Source organism: Pelmatolapia mariae, linkage group LG14 (assembly GCF_036321145.2).
Source record: "Pelmatolapia mariae isolate MD_Pm_ZW linkage group LG14, Pm_UMD_F_2, whole genome shotgun sequence".
Classification (NCBI taxonomy): domain Eukaryota; kingdom Metazoa; phylum Chordata; class Actinopteri; order Cichliformes; family Cichlidae; genus Pelmatolapia; species Pelmatolapia mariae.
This window is the reverse complement of record NC_086239.1, coordinates 32,405,828-32,425,256: the sequence shown is the minus strand read 5'-3', so window position 1 is coordinate 32,425,256 and position 19,429 is coordinate 32,405,828. Positions and strand designations below refer to the sequence as shown.

The following is a 19,429-nucleotide window of genomic DNA, read 5'->3' as shown; positions in this document are numbered from 1 at the left end:
TTATTATATCTTATGATGTTTATACGATAGAATTATAAACATTAAAAAAATCAGGACGTTGAAGAATGTTAATAAACTTGTAATCTTTTAATCTTTCTGTTTTTACATTTAGCTGTAAATACCGTCGCCAGCCATCTCATTAGAGATGTTAACATCTAATCAGCCAATCACATGCCACAATCTCAATGCATTTTGGCACTGGGGTGCTAAAGTTCAAACTGAGTATCTGAATAGGGGAGAAATGTGATTTTAGTGGTTGAACGTGGCATTATTGTTGGCGCCAGATGAGCTGGTCTGTATTTTAAAAACTGCTGGTCTACTGGAATTTTCTCACACAATTACGTCTGGGGTTTACAGAGAATGATAAAGGAAAGAGAAGAGGGTATATGCAGTGAGTTGCAGCTCTCTGGGCAAAATGCCTTGTCAGAGGTCAGAGGAGAATGGCCAGACTGCTTCTAGCTGACAGGAAACAACAGTAAGTCAAATAAACACTTACTACAGCCAAGTATGCAGAAAAACATCCCCGAATGCACAGTGTGTCACATCTTGAAGGAGATGGGTTACAGCAGCTAAGAACAGAAAAGCTACAATTTACAAAGACTCACAAAGCTTGATGATAAAAGGCTAGAAAAACATCGAATGGTGACGTTTTACTTTCTGCTGCAACATTCAGGTCAGAATTTGTGTTATGGTGTGGGGAATGTTTTCGTGGCATATTTTGGGTTCCTTAGTACCAAATGAGGGTCTTTTAAATGCCACAGCCCACCAGAGTTTCACTGATGAGCACGCCCTTTTCTTTATAACCACAGTGTAGCTGTAATCTTCTAATGGCTGTTTCCACGGAGACAATGTGCCATGTCACAAAGCTCAAACAACCCGAATCTGGTTTTGTGAATGTGAAAAGGAGTTTGTGTACTCAAATTGCCTCACAGTCACCAGACCCCAATTTAATAAAGCTCCTTTGGGATGTGTTGAAATGGGAGATCCAACAAATCTGCACCAACTGTGTGATGATGTTAGAATGGGCCAAAATCTCACGAGGATTGTTTCCAGCATTTTGTTGGATCGATGCCACTAAGAATTCAGGCAGTTCAAGGCAAAAGGAGGAGTCTGAACTGTTATTTCGACTGATCGCTCACTCACAAGGTGTTGCTACAGTGGATGGATCCACGTTTGTTTGGGCTTTCTTTTTTTTTTTTGTCCTTTCTGATGCAACCCTCCTAGGGATTAGTGTATCATCCAGGCCTCTAACCAGTGAATGTATTAACCACTACACTATTCAGCCACTAAGGAGGGTATAGCAATCTAAATATAGTCCCTTGTAACTTTTCCCATAATTCTGCTTCTTTTCTGGATGTGGCTAGAACAGCATTGAAATTTGGATCTTCACCCTTACCACCAGAGAAGCAGCAGTTCTTTATTGATCAAATTTTTCTATTTTAAGTTCTTTATAAAGTGACTGAAAAAAGTCATAATCATTAGGAGATATAAAGAAGGGTGTTGAGGTGCTTTTTCCCCTCAAACACAAGCCAGTCGTTCAGAAACAAGTGCTGCCAAAGTCATGTTGTGCACAAATAGGTAATCAAACACTTGTACAAACTTGAAGCAGGACGAAGAATTATAAATCTTTTATTGTGCATGGATCCTTTGTAGATATCATGACTATACAGATACACTTTAGATACATATCTATGATTATACATTTTTCCCATAACGAACATTGTAAAGTGATATGTCTGGTAGTATGTATAGTATAACAAATTTTCATTTTGGAATGTACGGTGTATGAGGTAACTGCAAACATTAAAATTACATAAAAATGGTCTGTTTTGTGCATATTTTACTCATTTTTGTAGCATTTTGTTAATCTCCCCAGCCAAAGGTAGTAAGCCCCCAGGTGAAGAGGTGTTAAAATGGCACGCTTTGCAATTGCTATCAAAAATAGGAATTTTGAATCTTTTTTCTTTCTTTTTTTTAAATGACAAAGAGGAGACATTTGCAGAATGTCTGAAGGACCAAATCATGTAATTATCCAGGATGTTTTGCAAGGTACCTGCATTTCATTTTGAAAGTTGCAACAGCAGTTATCTGCCCAAAACCAATCACTAGACTCTACAGCCAGATTACCGCTGAAAACTCAGCTTAGCAACCTGTTACAAATACTTAACACACAGAGAAAAGGCAAATTTAGATTCACAGGAAGTACATGATAACACATTTTGTTTCAGCTTTCAATGATTCATGACAGGATGTTTTTTTTCTTCTTTTAATGTTCTGGAGAGTATTAACTTATATTACTTCAATATTATAAAAAAATATACTTCACACATGTATGACTTGAAAAAAAGAAACCAAAATAAATTTAATACATACAACTACTTTCCATTTCTCTCATGATTATACATGTTTACTAAACACCAAATGAATTTTGCAAAAGTAAAATGAAACACATTGTAGTGTTTTCTAACACTAAAAGAAAACCATAAGAACTGAAGAGAAATTAAGAAAAAAAAAAAATCTCTCAAAGTTTTTTTTCCTCTCCAATTAAGGCCTCTGAAACAACTTGTGATATTTTCCCTCTGGTTTTCTTTTTTTAAATCTTTTTTAAATTTTTTTTATTTTTTTCATTTTTGCTGATTAGCTGTTTCAGTGACACGTCATGTGATTCAACAACTTTTAAAAACACCCAAAACACATGAAGGGCTTTCACAATCTCAAAGTGTGTTCTATAAAATGCATCACAAGACCAAGACGCAGTCAGTCTAGGTTTTCTTTCACTAAGGTGCAAAATCAATTACTGGGGAGAACAAAATAAAACAGAACATACGAGAAAGCATACATTTTTTGTGCTGAACAACAATATCTCAGAGTAAAGCAGCTGCATGATTGTAAAAACAAGCTACAGTATAACTATATGATAGTAAAAATAATTAGAATTCACTGTTAGTTTGGTTTTTGTTTTTTAACTTTATACTGAGCATTTTTTTCCTCAAACTTACAGATCCTTGTGTCTTCACTGTACAAAAATATACTAACATTTCTCCAGTCATTTTTGCATCCTTAAACATTCTGAACATCAAAAAGGTTGGAAAGTGCTAAATGAACGTCCTACTAATGTGAACAAGGTTAACTCTTCAGATTCTTCTTTCCCTAGACTTCTCGAACAAACTCCAGCATGGGGAATCGCGTCCCTTCGTGTGGCCCTGAGGCCCTCCCAGCCGTGTACCGCAGTGGCACAAACTACATACAGTAAACACATCTGGACACACCTCACTGTGCAAACACTGGCCCACCAGGTCCCAGGATCAAATAGCACATAGGTTTATACCTACAGACTATTTTTGGAACACATCTATCAAAAAACTGTTTCTTATTGGACACTTAAATGGAAATATAAATAATGACTATTTCTATACATTTTTATATATATGCGCCACTTCTCCCCAGCCCTTCCCCAAAGCAAACCCTATCCCTATGCTTTCTGAGTTCCTTTTGCACAGGAAGCTAATCGTGATGGATTAGGCATTTGGACTCAACAGATACCACAACCTTGGAGCGGGGTGACAGAGGCAGGAGAGTCAGGAAGGTAGCACAGGTGCCAAATGAGACGTTACATCCTCAATTTATAACTTCCATTTAGCGCCCACTCACCCGCCCATCCTCCTGCTGCGCCCCAGTTCGGCTAATGCAATTACTCCGTTGAAACTGGAGAATAGTAAGTACAAAATAAAGAATACAAAACAACAGAGAGACAGAGGGGCAGGGAAGAGTAAAGCTATAACCCTGAAGCTGGGGGGTGCAGACTGCTCATTTGATGACAAAGTATTGGATGACAAAAGCGATGAGGATGGCAATGACGGCAAAAACCATGAGGAGGAGGAAAGCGCACTGCTCGTCGCTCAGGCTCTGTCTGGCTCGGGTGGACTCTGTGCCAATCCTGGATCCTGAGCCAAACGCGCTGCCGGCCAGCACCGCATCATTCCGCTGGGAGGAGAGGGTCACCGTGGGGCTGTAGGGACCGCTCAGCTCCGGGGCGTCCTGGCACTGCCTGATAGCACATACTCGGAAACGATAGTCACTGTTGGGCTGCAGGTTCTGAACATGGAAGGTTGTGGCAGAGCCTTTGTAAGCCTGAGAACAGGAGAGAGGAAGAGATTAAAAATAGTATATAAAATTATAGAAAAAATTTAAAGAAGCTGTACTGAACAACGAAGATGAAAATTAATCTTTCTTACTGCTTCTGAGTAACTTCAGTGACAGAAATAATGAAAATACACTTGTATCTCTTAACTTTAATTATTTTTCCAATTGACAGAGTATTTTTGATTCTTTTCATTTGACTTGTCCTGTTTTTCGCCTTGGAAGACGTGGGAAGCCATCTGCCTCAGCCGTCTGTCCAGCTGACACACCCACAAGTTTTTAGAGGACCTTGTGAACCTGATCTGCTTGGTTGCCGTAGTGACACTTTCTTTGATTCTCTTTAATGAGTGAACAAACGTTTCATTTGAAGCCTAAACTTTAATTAAGCCCACCACATAAAATCAAAATTAAAAACAATTGCACACAAAATTACAGCAGGAGGAGGATATGAGCAGTGTTATTTAAATACTGAATGTCAAACTAGCAGTGATACAAAAGTTACTTTCTTAAATATGGGCTTTGAAAACAAGCCACCAAGACTGACAAAGAGGGAAACAAAGGGGGATGGTAGCCATATATTTCAGCTTCCCGATTCAATTGCCATATATGATGTGGTGAGATTAGCATAAGCCTGCAGAGGCCATTATTTCATGTTAACATGGCCACAGGCCATTGAGAGGGATGAATGTGGTGGCAGGGGTTAGACACCTGGTATACCTCATGGATCAATGACCTTTGCATAATGGGCAATTTAAAGCCAGCAGTGAGTAATACAGAGTGCTGCAAAGCCACAGCAAAAGCATCAAGGCCCTGGGATCCATCTGTATCCCACTCTGCATAAAAAAGGCCACTGTGATGAATGGTGGGTCACATGAAGGTAACAAAGAAGGACATAAAACACAAAGGAGGGGTACGAAACCTTAACACGACAACATCTGTACCTGTTTAAAATCTGAATTTCCTATCATACACTGCAAGCTGTAGATTACTGGGTCCCCCTTCATAGGCAACAGGGCCTCCCACGTGACTTCGCAGGAGTTATCATCCAGACGCTCAACTTTAGGGGCTGGAGGGTGAAGTTGGAAATGAAAGAGGGAAAACAATGAGCTGTGATGAAGACAAGCAATACAGGCGACTACTTATTTAACTGCGTTAAAATAGACTAATAGAAATGTGAAAAAAAACAACAACAAAAAACAACAAAACATCACTGACAGCATTAGAAAGGTACACACATGAAGACCTATGCAATACCCTCTGCATCTAAAAAATTAGGCCAGTGCGAAAATATCAAAACACTGCAGTCAATCCACATGGACTCCCATGTTAAATGGCCAGCTTTAGAGCATTTAAATACATGTTTAGAGCCTGACACAGTTTCCCCCTTGATGGCAACTTTACAGTGAGTGAAATATCTAACCAATAATCAATCAATGAAGTCTTGCTGTGTGCCTGTCCAAGAAGTCTGCTTCAAATTGCACTTGAGTTTTGAAGATTAAAATCTGGTATTTTATTAGTGTGTTACTTAACACTAGTTAGCAGCCATGTGTGTTTGCAATTAGCACCGTTTATAACAGTAGCCTGCTTTGCAAACTGATCCAAGTCCTCCCTCTGATCTAAACATGGTCAATTCTGGCTACTCAACATCTAAAACGCTACCGGTGGTTATATCCAGGCTATGAAATGGCTTCATTTAAACACAGGTAAACTGAACTGCTATTTATCTGAGATTCCCTTTGAAGGGTGGTACATTACTGCAATGGAGATGTGTAAAAAGGCTTCTCTGGATTAAAGTAACCAAAACACCATTTGAAGTGAACCCCGCATATTCTACAAAATAACGGGATGTAGCTTTGTTGACAAAATAGTAAGAGACATCAAAGTTCCCAAACACTTTTCAAACATGAAGTAAACTCCCACTTTGAATGCGAGCTTTGGGGGATTTCTGAAAATGGAGCTCCTTCAGACACTCCTAGCTTTAATACAAGAGTACTTGCTTTTATACGAACAGTGACTCAAGCTGATGGATAAAAAAGTGAATTTTCGACAACTTAATGTGACTGTTCCCCATTAGCAGAGTACCTAACTGTGAGTCACGCTCTTCCTTAGGTAGGTGGCAATTTGAGCAAAAACAATAAAAAATACATGGTTGTACTGGACTGGCTGAAAGTGGCCTGGTAATGCATGAAGAGATGGAGCAGCAAGTAGCATTTTAGTCCTTTGTGCCTTTGTGATATCAGACGTTAAACTCAATGCTGAAATGGCTTGTCTAAATTCAAACTGTCTATATTTGAGAGTCCACTTCACTGTGTGGGGAGACCAGCAGTGTTGAGTAACACTGACAATCTGGCACATGACTGCCTGATTCAAAAGAGGTGCCGCACTGAGAATAAAGCCTACGTCCTCATTACTGACTTCAACGCGTAGGATCAAAAGAGGCTCTGCAGAGGCTGGCAGAGACCAGACCACAGAGCTGATCTACACGACTTTTGATGAGAGCAGACGAGTGAATCTGTGGCAGTTTGGTCTTACTCAAATGCAAGTCAAGCTTGGGTCACCTCAGGTTAAAGGATGAGCGCACAGTATCAAGCAGTGAGTGTCTGTAAAGATAGTAGGAACTGTTTAATGCTTAAGACAGGCAGAGAAAGAAAAAAAATGTGGCACTGTACCTTTCAGAGGAGCTGGAGGAGAACGTGGGGTAGTGAAAGTGTAAACATTGGAGAAGGGCCCTTCGCCCGCCTCATTAAAGGCCTGGATGCGGAACGTGTAAGAGGTAGACTCATTAAGCCTCTGGACTTTGTGTGTGTGGCATGGTCCTTTATACAAGGATATAAATCTGCAATGACAGGAACATGGAAAAAGAGAAAGGATTTAATGAGCAAAGGATAAATATTAGAAAAAGCAAATGGCATGAGTGACTTCTCTATCTGAAAGTACAGAGTGGCAAAAGGCATATCATCAGTTCCTGTCTCCTTCTGCTTCCAAGGCAATTTGTCTGCTGCTTTATTTTCAATCACCCCGCCCTCCTGAATACAGTTATCTGCAGCTTTTGCTCAAACTACAGTCTCCCTTCTTATTGGTTTATCTTTTGTCAGATCACTTTCTCCCACCTGAATAATGACCGACTAACCTGCCATTCTTGTCCCCCATGTGCAGCTGATACTGAAGGGCATCTGAGGTGGCTTTGGCTGGGCCGTCACCCCACTTGAGCCTGAGGGTCTGGTGGCTGAAGGCGGTGCACTCCAGGCGGGGGGGCTGTGGGGGCAGGGGCTTTGTCTTCAGCTTAAAGGTGTGACTAAAGGGGCCTGCTCCCAGGCTATTAAGGGCTTGGATTCGAATCCTGAAGAAGAAGAAGAAGACATGACACCAGAGAGCTGGAAAGGTGTCGTAAAACACTGCAGTGACACAACCAGAGGACCTTTATGTCCTTGATTTTATATTTTCTGTACAAATTCAGTGAAAGTTGACAACAAATTCATTCATCTCAGTCCCTCTTAAAATGTTAATGAACTCTGTCAGTATTTCTGTCTTGTTTAGAATAATAAAACACATTCAAATATCCAGCCAACAAAAAAATGTTTGATGTCTTGTCTGGAACCCAACTGCTTTCTAAACAGTTGCCAACCCTCTTCACAATAGACAAGGTTTACAGATGTAACCAATTACATCTGCCCAAGTTGTCTCCTTTGACATCTTTTGGAACAAAGCATCACAGACCAAGTGAATCTAAAAGCGTGGCGTGTCCAATTTGTATCACATGTTATGCCGCATGAGCACTGAGACATAATTTAAAAACTGCTCTTTCTGCCTTACATCTGGAAGGTTCTTAGTGGTGTAGCATAACTACGATGCTACCTTTAAAACTTGCACCAACCTGTAGCTGGTATCAGGCTGTAGATTTTGGATGACGTGTTTGGTGACCGGACCAACAACAATAGGTTGTCGCTCTCCGATGTCAATCAGGTAGGAATTGATCTCAGAGCCGTGATCGCATGGAGGGTCCCAGCAAATACCCAGGCAGGTGGACGGAGAGTAGACTGGCTGTGGCCGGGACTCACTCTCCTCCTCTTCCTCATCTTCATCCGCATCCACTGGAGTATCGTAACTTCGCAGCTCAGACTCTTTGAGCACGTATATGTTGCTGACAGCAGCAGGCACAGTGCAGGGCGTCAGGCAAAACACTGCCTCGCTGAAGGGACCCACACCAGCCACGTTCACAGCCTATTAACAAGAAACAAGAGTGCGCCCAAGAAGTTGATATCAAGTACCACTTGTGGTGTGTGGAAGAACACCTGTGCAGCATTTACGTTTGACCACAAGATGGAGTTCCAATGTAAATGTAAACAATTTTACTCTTCAGTCAAGAACATGCTAAAAATTAAATGCACCAAACAACTATCCAATGATAACATCCCCAAAATTAGAGAAAACCTCAAATGATGACATTTAGAAACACTGCAGAAATGATTACAAGTACTGACATGAAAAAAATAAATAAATTTAAAAAAACCCAAAAACAAACAAAAAAAAAAAAAAAACTGAAAAGAACTATTCCACTCTGGCAGAAAGTGGTGTCTCAAAGGATAAGAGAACTGATGCAGAACTGTTTCAGTCATTTCCTACTCTGCTGGCCTAGTCAGTTTTATGTTCTCAAATTAAATTAAAGTTAAAATTATTCATTTTACTGGGAGTCCTTCGGATTATTATGATTCTCTCAGAGAATATATCACACTGAAATAAGGTCATAAGATAGCATAATAGTCTTTATATAGTGAAAGACGATGTATAATTCTGCTTTAGACTTTTATTTTAACCATGGTGAAAACTGAAAAAAAAAAAAGGGGGGGGGGGGGGGGGGGGGACCTAGAAATCGAGAAATAAAATCGTAAATAATAAAGCACTCACTTGCACCCGGCAGAAGTAGTTGGTTGCAGGCAGTAGGCCTTTCATTTCATGACTGAGGCCTGGTCCACTATAACAAATCTGCAAGCTACCCTCAGCTGCACCCCACTCCAGACGAAACTCTGTCACCGGAGCTCCATTACAAGGAGGGGCCTAGATCCCAAACAAGAAATGAATGAGGATGATGCATACGACACTCAATTTTGAACACATTAGTTGGGGCAGCCAGTGCTTACCTCCCAGCTCACAACAACACAGCTGGAGGACTTGCATGTGGTGGAGGGAGCTTTGCACTGCTCAGGGGCCCCGGGGCCAGTCGTAACCTCAAAGCGCTCCGAAAGAGGGCCAAACTTTTCACATGAAAAGAACAAAACTAGTTTATACAACCAGAAATGTCCAAATTACACTTTTAAAATGTATTTACTACAATACATTTAAAATGTATTTCCCAGTGTGTTCAAAGCACACTGGGAAAAAATAATTAAATCCCTTGCAGTGTTATTCAGTATTAATAGTCTCTCACCCCAGCCTTGTTTGCTGCCTTGAGCCGGAAACTATAGGTTTTGCCAGGCATTAACCCTCCTACAGAGCAGTCCAGCTCTGGACCCTGGTAAACCTCTTTGCTTTCCTCAGACTGTGGCCCGCTCATTTCTATACTGTAGCAAGAGACCGGGCTTCCTCCGTCTACCTGAGGGACACCTAGGAAATTTGTACAAACAAGTATTTATAAAGATCAATACACTTTGGGAGAAAAAAAAAGAAGCACTGTCCAAGAAAAATAACAGTGTATAAACAAAGCTAAAATGCACAAACAGCAAAATAATAGCAACTGTACAATCAAAGATTAGTGCTTTGAGGTTTGTTCACAAGACAAATAAATGCATCAACAGAAGCCAGAGATGCATCCCACACAGATCTAAGTTGGAGAGGAATGACTCACCCCAGCGCAGTTGCACCTCCCTGGCTTTGGGCTTGCCCACCAACCGAGGGGGCTGGCATTGCCCCGGGGGCACTGCGGGAGTCTGGACCTGCAGGGTCTCTGACAGCTTGCAAGTAAAGACAACACACCAATTAAGACCTACAGAAAATAACAATTTCACACTCTTGACTCTCTCCTCTTACAAAACACACAGGACACAGATTGTCATTTTCACCGGCTTATCAGACCGACTTAGGCTACAGCAGTTCGGAGAGGAGACGAATGTGAATGCATTGATCAAAGGACACGAGCATACAGAAAAATACGCTGTCTTTATGGGTAAAGTTAGACATACTGCCTCACAAGTGAATTATACACTCAACTTCTGTGACAAAAGAAAAAAAACAAAAACAAAAACATGTGAGTGTTATGTCACATTGCGCTGCACCAAAAAGCAGGAATTCGCCACCATGACTCATGTTTCTTTACCAGCTCCATCTTGAATAAATGCATGCACAAACAGCTGATGAAGAAATTAATGAAGAGCGTCTGTGAACTGAACTAATTAAGAAAAACATCCTCTGACACATGCAGGGAGGGTTAATCGATTAGCAGGCTTTGTCTTGTACTTACACACCAGGAAGCATAGTCTAATATCCAACATAAGCAACTGACTGAATGACAATTTCCTATTAAAACTTGCCATAAATAGATTGCATATCTAGAATCATTTGTGTCATTTTAATCAAATCATCACTGTCTGCTTACTCACAACACTTTGAATAACAGCTCAGAAATGCATCATTCATAACCATAATAATAATAATAATAATAATAATAATAATAATAACAACAACAACAACAACAGGAAAAGAGGCTAACACCTAGTGTGATTCTGCTTGTTTACCCCAAGAAAGTTTATATAAGATAAATTAACGTCTGTTACATTTTCTAATGTTTCTAAAAGTAATCTCAGTCCATGCATATGCAAATCATTTAAAAAACAAAAAAACAAAAACAAAAAAAGCATAACAAAACAAAAAAACGCCCAAAAAACAACAGCCATATCTTATCCTCCCTTTTCTCCCTGCAATCAAATAAATATGTAACTGATGCATCAAACTCTGAATTCCTGTGGTGAAACACAAGGCTATGTGCGCAACCATGTGCACACGTGTACTGACGTTGAATGACTCACCGGGCTCTGCCCCCCCTCGCTCATGCAGTAAACTCGCGTCTGGTAGGAGCAGCCGGGCTTCAAGCCCTCACACACATGTTCCAGAGCTGGCCCCGAGTACACCTGCCCCCAAGGTGAGCCTAAGTGGAAAAAAACAAACAAAAAACACACACACGCACGCACACAACATTTTAATTACATTAAAATTATTTCAATAAATGAAATCATGTATTTCAAAATTATTACTGTCACCATGAGGAACTTACCACTTGTGCCTTCCGACAGCTCCACAACATACTTAGTGATTTCTGAGCCGCCATCATCTTTAGGGGGTTCTAAATTTTAACACAAGCACATAATTAAAATAATTATTTTTCTATATAAATCATTGTGTCCCCAAAAGGGTTGACTACTTATCCACCTGAAATATATTAATTCATTTTAAAAGTGTGCTATGAATCTACGAAATTTGATTTGTGATTTGGGCATTAGAATAATCTCAGTTAAAGCATGATTGGCCAAGGATGTTGCCTTGTTTTTTCTTCTGAAACTCATTTTGGTGCACAGAAACATTTGAAAATATCTTCACAACTGCAGACATGTTTTTTTAATGGCATTTTGAAATCTGGAAGCACAGACACGTACAGCGGTGATGGATGTGTTTGTCCAGTGAGGTGTGTGTATGAAGGATTCATGTTTATGTCTGAAGAGAAGAGAATTGTCAATCATCTATAGTACAGACAGCTTGAGATGTCATCCGTCACATAGGTCCAGGCAGAGCTCAGTCAGAAAAATGAACTTGCAAACTGGACTTGCCAGGCTGTCAACTACATGAAGAGTGAAAGGTTTTAATAAGTCAAAAGGGCAACTAGTAGAAAACTTACCCCAGGCCATTTTGAAGCTGTTGGGCAGGACTCTTCCTCTGATGACAGGCTTGAAGGGACAGCCAGGTATATCTGGTTTTGTGATGAACTCGACCACCTGGCTAGGGTTGCTCTTGCCCTCTGAGTTGTATGCCGCCACCTGGAGGAGGTGCAGAAATGCACAAATAAATAAATAATAAACTCCTATCAGGAAATTAATTCTTTTTTTCCCCTAGGTAGTAAATGAGACCAAGTGTATAAAGATCATTATTTTTCCCTGATAATAACCACCAACCAGATCCATGAGACAAAGTAAACAGTATGCCTGCAACTAAAATGGCCTCAGGCAAATAGCACATTATGAAAGAGATGACTCTGCAGAGCTTGTGGTGTCTAAACAGGTTTTATTTTTGTCAATTCAAGAGGCAATCATGAAATGAGACAATAAGCTTTACTGGGATTTGCATTTCTCTGCTGCTTCTGCTATAATATCGAAATCTCTGTGAGCACGCTGAGCAGCGTTCATCCACGTAATGTACCAAACAAACCTGCACAGCGCAAAGCCTGCCTTCGCAATGTGCAGCTGGAAAATTGGAAATGAGGGAGTGAGGATTTCTTGAGATGGCTAATGAATATTTCTATCATTTAGTCATATGGCGGCTTGTTTACGTGATACTTTTCTGACAGTTTCATGTTTAGCAATGCTGTGGTGTGGATTCGTATGGCCATGTGAGTAAAGCTTATAAATTCTATTACCAGTCTATTAATTAATTGGATTTCTTAATCTTGAAACACAGGGCAGAAAAATAGCACCTGTTACAGTCACTTGCTGCAGGAAAATAACAGTTATTATGAGAGGGGAGACACACTGAACACCTGTGATCGAGTGCAACTGCAGTTTAGGAGTACAGCTACTTAGCTAAACTGAATATGACACACTTGTTAAATACAGTCGTATGGAGGAACTTGTGTAATAAACGTTTTTTAAAAAAAAGGAAATACCACAAAAGCAGTCGACCTGAATTAAAAGAATGTCTTCTATATTTTTTGTCAATCGGCACTGCTGTCTCTAGCACCAAAACCAGAAACCCACCACTTCCTTCTGAGGACAACCACTGTAGTAGAAACAACCACAAAGGTGGTTTGGGGAAATTGGGCAGGTGTTTATATGTCTGAATGTCTGAACGTCTGGATGTCTGTGGTGAAAATTGTTGGGCAAAAATGATATTTTTAAAGATGGATTCGATCTAAGAACTCACTGACGTCACAGCTGAGGTGATGCCATCTCTGAGAAATGTTTAGTTTAACAGGGCACAGTAAACCTCCTAAAAGTGGGCTCTATATCTTTCAGGCCTGCTCAAACAAGGCTAAACAGCATTTTTGTTTAGAACATTTACAAATTGCTGTAATCAATACTCAAACAACAATGTTTACAGGATATGGAACTGTGTTTTAGACAAAACTCATTTAAGACGTCTAACACGCTACAAATATTTAGAAAAGCTAATCTTACAGATTTATTGAACACACACACTATTTTATATAAAGATATGGATCATACATCTCAAGCAGGTGCCACATCTTCAGTTTAATTTCAACCAATTATTAATCTTTGCCCATTTTCTGAGCTCAAAACTCTTTAGTAAACATTCAAAAATTAAAAAGGAGACTAATAATGTAGGGGAGAATGGGAAAGACGGGGAATCTGGGAATGTGTGAAAGAGAAAAATATAACGGGAAGAAGACACAGGCAACTATTTGTTCAAAGGTTCTAACATTACTGCCGGCCCAAAAAACTTGTGTGGCTCAAACACTTTGCTCAACTAGCTTCTCATTGGCTCTTCCTGTTGATGTTGTCAGCTGCCCACCGCTTTGCTAGCAGAATCTAGCAAAACAGATGACTCACAGGGTCAATATTGAACTCAGCAACTTCCCCGCCTAAAAGCTGTTCCTCTCCATACACACTCCACAACCTTGTTTACAAAATCATTGGGACACTCAATAATAATAATAATAATAATAATAATGAGCAAACAATTCCCAAGCCAACATATCAAATATTGAAGCTTTTTTAAAAAAAATAAAAATAAATACATATATGCTCATTCAGAATTTGTTAACCGCAAAATTTTTCCAAAACGTTGGACAGGAATGCTTCACTGCATCCCTGAGCATAAATTTCAAAAGTTCTACATTTATGATCGGCAGTCTTTTAATATTTTCATTTAAAAGATATGATTTCATTTATTTCAAATTAAAGTATAACCAAAAGGACTAAAGTAAGTCTTTGGGCTCCCTTACCCTAAACTTGTACTTGGTGCTCCTGTGGAGATTCCTAACGGTGCAGGAGAGTTCGTCACCGTTGTAGCTTGTCTGGAAGCCATATCCCTGAGACAAAGACAAATGACAAAGGGAGGAGGAAAACAACCAGGTGAGCAATGGCTTTCAAGACAACCACTGTAGCACAGAAAGCAAAGTGGTCTGCAGGAGCAATAGCTGCAGGGAATGAGGAAGCTTTCGTCTGGTTCACGTCACCTACTACGTTTTGAGGGGCAGGCAAAAGCAACAAAGCTACAAATATGTCAACTTTTTAACCTAGCCAAAATAAAATGAAAAAAAGAAAAGAAAATTAAAATCAATTGGCTTCTGTGTTACTTGTCTTACCAAGCCTTGCTCCAATTTTTCTTTAAACCTTTAACTGGTAGCTGTGACTCTTGTGATTAAGGATTAAGGATGGACTTACCATTATTTTTAAAAGGCACGAGAAACCACCTTCAATGGAGACTACCTACTCTCGAGTACTTAACACTGTTTAAATGTTCTTGTATCCTTTCCTACATCCATGGATTGAGTCAACCCTTTCTTGCAAGTCTATGGGCATGTTTTTTTGACCTCACTGCTTAGTTTTCAACTCTGACATCATCAACTGTGAGACCTAATACAGACTGTTACATCTGTTTAATATTAATTTATTTCAATTAGGCACAGAACGAATCTTAGGAACACCAACAGAAGTAGGACACAATGGACAAAGAATTAAGGTAAGTCTAAGCACAACAAAATGTGGAAAATATTTTATACTCTTTCACAAACTCAAGATGGCAACACAACTGGAAACACAGCAGTCTAAGAGATGCCTGTATGCATTAACGGGACGCACTTCACATGGATGGGAAAAACATATTTTACAGAAAACAGTGTCTGCATATACTGCTGTGTCATACATGAGCTACAATCTCACATGATCAGATGATTTTAGGTTTACGCAGGAGACATACCGAGCCTTCCTCCTCCATTTCCAAAATATAAAAGATGTCATCCTCCTTTGGAGAGCTAGCAGGCCTCTGCCACTTCAGACACAGCCAGGTCACCCCCGCCATCTCCAGCTCTGGAGGGAAGGGTGGCAATGGCACACTGCATGAGGTGAACAGGTCCACCACTTCACTGAATTCGCTGGGGAGGGCAGAGAGAGATGGTGGATGGGAAAGAATGGGAGAGAGAGACAGAAGAAACACAGTGAGAGACACACATAGATGAAGACAGTGGATGGAAGAAACAGCAATATAATAACGAACAACAGGGAGGGTGCCATTCAGGAGATAATAGGACGTTAATGCACCTACCTTTTACCCATGTCATTTTTGGCTGCAAGGCGGAAAGAGTATCGTGAAGCTGGAGAAAGCTTGGTCACTTTGTACTGCTTCTGAGGTCCATAGTAGCACTGTTCATAATCACCAGTGCCCTTCCCCTTTAATGAACAAAGTGTTTAACTTAAGAAACTGGAATACTAGTTGAACACAAATGTCAATTCTTTGGAGATAAAAAAAAAAAATTACCTCATCCCACTGGAGTATGTAGTTTTGAATTTTGGAACCATTGTCACATGGAGCCTGTAGATAAAAAACAAACACAAAACAAAAAAAAACAGGTTTTTAATATCTCAACTAACTAGTAGTCTGTGCAACTATTAGCATTAATCCTCACCATAGAACAGTTTGAATGAAAACACAGAAGTGGTACAACACTGATGGGGGCATGGTAACAATTGTGAAGGGAAGGTAATTATAATTATAATTATCAGGTAATCATAGAAAGTGCGGGGATCTTAACTTTTAGTCATTATTCCACCTCAAGGGGCAAATATGTGTGCATCGTTTATTACTATCACCTACTATCATTCCTGAACACAAAAGAAATCATAGTTTCAATATTTAGTAATCTCTTTTTTTTTTTTTTTTTAAATCTCATACATTCTTGCTGCTTCTTAATGTCCAGCTTTAAAACTGTGGCTTCATCAGGCAATATTTTCTTTTACCTTCCACTGAAGTAAAAGAGAATTCTTGGTCCCACTGATCTTCTTGGGAGGATTGGGAGGATCTGGCTCACAGCTTAAAGTGGTGAAGCTCACAGCCTCTGATGGGTTTCCCTGTAAACAGCTACACATCGCCTGGACCCTGGGGGGGGGGGGCACAAACAAACAAAAAAACATGTTTATACATTATTCCTAGGAGTACTAAATCTGGATTTGAAATAAGAGGTGGTGGAGTGTTGCACCAACCTGACATGATAGTCTGTTGCTGGCCGAAGGTGTTCTAAAGTTGCACTTAGCTCTTCCCCACTGCATTAAAGGAAAATGAAAAAACACCTTTAGAGTTTGATAAGGACATAGTCTATGCTTAATTTGTCGTGACAACTGATGTTAAAACTTGTGGATGTTTCTTATACTCACCAGTACATGCTCTGGTACTTCCCATCTTTACCACTAATTGAGATGGAGACCTCATAGCAGAGAGGCTCTGAGAAGCTGGGGTCATCCTCCTTGCTGTCATTCTCACTTTCTGGCTTGGTGGGCGCACTCCAGCTCACTGTTGCTCCTCTGGGCTCGATGTCTGACACCTATCACAAGAAAGTACATTGGATGAGTATCAGGTTATTCCTTCTTCAGAGTATCTGCAAACTCTTAAAATACTGTCAAATTAATAATTTCCTACAACCCTTAAAACTCAGGACCAAAACTGGTTATGGCTGGTAAACAGCCCTGCTTAGAAGTCTTAAAAACATAAGCATTTCTTATTCTTGCATTTTCCAAAACAAACATATTGCTTGGTAGTGGAAAAGAGTGTGGGATCAAAATATGCAAGCTGACAGTGCATTGGGAAAAAGGTTTTCAGCTTTTGGCAGGGATGTGCTGTGCAACCCTAAGATTTTTTTTCCATTCTGTTTGGAGAAGATTTAAAAATAGGTTGAGCTACTCTGCAGGGGGGATTCATATGTGGAAGAACTCAATCAGGTCAAGTCTGTACCTCCTCCCCTCTGCCCTGGAGGCCCACCTTAGTCCTTTTCCTTTCCGCAGTTTGACTCTCTGTTGAGTAACGGACCAGTATGGCAGCAAAGAGCTGAACTTCCCCAGTATTCTGTTAACTTTATCTATCATATTTCCAACTGAGTTGTTTTCCCTACGTTTACAAGGAGCTCAGACCGTACCAACGGTGACAAATCTTATCTTATAAGGTCAAGCAAATTCTATTTGCAGTTCTACTAATTCTCACCCAGCTGCTATTGAACAGCCATTCTCGTCTTCATTTATCTACAAATCTGCTGGGCAGCTGAGAACCCAACACCATTTTAAAATAGCAATTTCAAAGGATAAAAAATGTATCTAGTATGAATATTTCAATCAGATAATTTTGCAGCTATAACATTTAATCATGTATTTTGGTGCAAAACAACTGGCTTTCTCATGTATATAATCTAACTATGTGAGAGCCAGGGGAAAAATGTGTTTAACCCAGAGCAATTCCAAACCTTTCAGTACTTGTATAAATGCTGCGGCACATTTGGGAATAAAAATCCCCACATGGATGCTAGTCAGCAGGTCTGACTCCATTAGTAAGATGCTAAGTAAGAATTCATCGAGGTTGTTAATAGAATGTTTAATGATGCAACATAGTAGCATCATTACAGTTTCATTTTTTGTTAACGGAATCACATAAAATCATGCAAACTGCATTAATTAGATTTTAAAAAAAGAAAGAAGTAAACACCAACCACTGGTTTATTGATGGTGCTCAAGAGCGCTTGTAGGGCCTGCGCCTCCTTGTCAAGTACTGAGGAAAGAAGAGAAAAAAGTAAATCAATTTATTAAAATACTTTAATAATAGCCACTGTTTTTACGTGCTGAACAAACAGGATGTGTCAGTACTACCAAAATCACTCTAAAAATGTCAAACTTCTTTTAAATTCATGATTACAGATCAACCTTCTGTTAGTTCACTACCCTTAAGCTTTAAAGACTTGTAGAAAACTATCAAGTGAGGAATTCAGATATAAGCTGTGAAAATAATTCTCTAACTGGATCTTGAAAAATATTGTAACAATTTTTTAAATGCTTCATTATTAGTAGTGGATTGTTTCTACATTGTAGCAATCTCCATGAGGTCACAATGTCAAACTATTCTTCCTGCACATTAAAACGTGACTGATTAAATAGTATCACCTTTGCCCAGCTATTAGTTTTCCCAAATACCATGCTAAAACCCAAAACCAAAACCCATGATAAACCTCCACCCTTTAATACTCTTACCTGCTGACTCTCCAATTTTTCGCTTGCCTGTCTGCTTGTCAGGAGAGGACACTGTGTGCCTAAGTTGCCCCTGCTCTGCCTCCAGCCCTTTCCCTCCAATACCGTTATGAATGTCCACCGTTGGGGGACTGTTGCAGGACTTCTGTGGTGACGAGGGAGGGCTGTCCTTCACCTGCCCTCCTCCTTGACGCTCCTTCAGTTTCTTCTGCAGACGTTCATGTGTTTTGCTAGTTCTGTCATCTCTGTGAACCAACGACGGACGTCCATGTTGGGAGTGAGAATCTGTAGAGACTGTGGCACAAACACATTATTCTTATAAGATGGACATGCAAATGCACATGATGATAGTGAAGTAATTCTCTTAGATTAAGCAACTAAAAGAGTAAGACTTGACTCATGCCATTAGTGTGTAACCAGCCTATCCAAATAAAGTGCTGAGAACAGATACAAAAAAACCCCACAACAAGTATAACAGTATATTCAGGGACTCCTGACTCCAACTCACCCTGCTCCGGGTAAATATGAGCTGGATGGTACTGCGAGATGTACTGGGAGCTCATGTCGCCCACGCCCCCTGCCATGCCTGTATACAGGTGATGTGGAGGGGGCATCATGGCAGGGTGTGGGATGAAGGCAGGCAGGTGGGCATGAGGTGGTGGAGGAGGATGGTGGAGAGGGGAGTGCCCCCCTGGGTGGAACTCTGGTTGCTGAGGTAAAACCAGAACCCGCCGCACTCCGTTCTCTTCTATGATCTAAGGGGGGAAAAAACAATAGCATTGAAAGCAGATATCAAAGCTACTCTCAGAATGATAAGATGCCAATCAGAAACACTGGGAGGGAAATAG

General features: G+C 40.2%; 1 protein-coding gene across 4 annotated transcripts in view; it reads right to left on the bottom strand.

The window, feature by feature from the left end:
- Positions 1–1,638: 1,638 nt before the first annotated feature.
- fndc3a (fibronectin type III domain containing 3A) overlaps positions 1,639–19,429 on the bottom strand; it is a 46,556-nt gene continuing 28,765 nt past the window's right edge. For 3 of the 4 annotated variants that reach the window (XM_063492455.1, XM_063492456.1, XM_063492457.1), the window contains 22 exons: positions 19,090–19,336; positions 18,585–18,875; positions 18,050–18,108; positions 16,731–16,897; positions 16,560–16,619; positions 16,317–16,455; positions 15,838–15,891; positions 15,625–15,749; positions 15,280–15,454; positions 14,303–14,389; positions 12,023–12,161; positions 11,405–11,473; positions 11,160–11,278; positions 9,983–10,088; positions 9,566–9,741; positions 9,279–9,392; positions 9,046–9,195; positions 8,015–8,361; positions 7,271–7,480; positions 6,810–6,976; positions 5,082–5,206; positions 1,639–4,131 (listed from right to left, as the gene is read on the bottom strand). In XM_063492455.1, coding sequence (XP_063348525.1) covers positions 3,808–4,131; positions 5,082–5,206; positions 6,810–6,976; positions 7,271–7,480; positions 8,015–8,361; positions 9,046–9,195; positions 9,279–9,392; positions 9,566–9,741; positions 9,983–10,088; positions 11,160–11,278; positions 11,405–11,473; positions 12,023–12,161; positions 14,303–14,389; positions 15,280–15,454; positions 15,625–15,749; positions 15,838–15,891; positions 16,317–16,455; positions 16,560–16,619; positions 16,731–16,897; positions 18,050–18,108; positions 18,585–18,875; positions 19,090–19,336 — 3,450 coding nt within the window. In that variant the 3' untranslated portion in view covers positions 1,639–3,807. The remainder of the gene's footprint in view (positions 4,132–5,081; positions 5,207–6,809; positions 6,977–7,270; positions 7,481–8,014; positions 8,362–9,045; positions 9,196–9,278; positions 9,393–9,565; positions 9,742–9,982; positions 10,089–11,159; positions 11,279–11,404; positions 11,474–12,022; positions 12,162–14,302; positions 14,390–15,279; positions 15,455–15,624; positions 15,750–15,837; positions 15,892–16,316; positions 16,456–16,559; positions 16,620–16,730; positions 16,898–18,049; positions 18,109–18,584; positions 18,876–19,089; positions 19,337–19,429) is intronic. The other variant, XM_063492458.1, reaches the window with a different exon arrangement.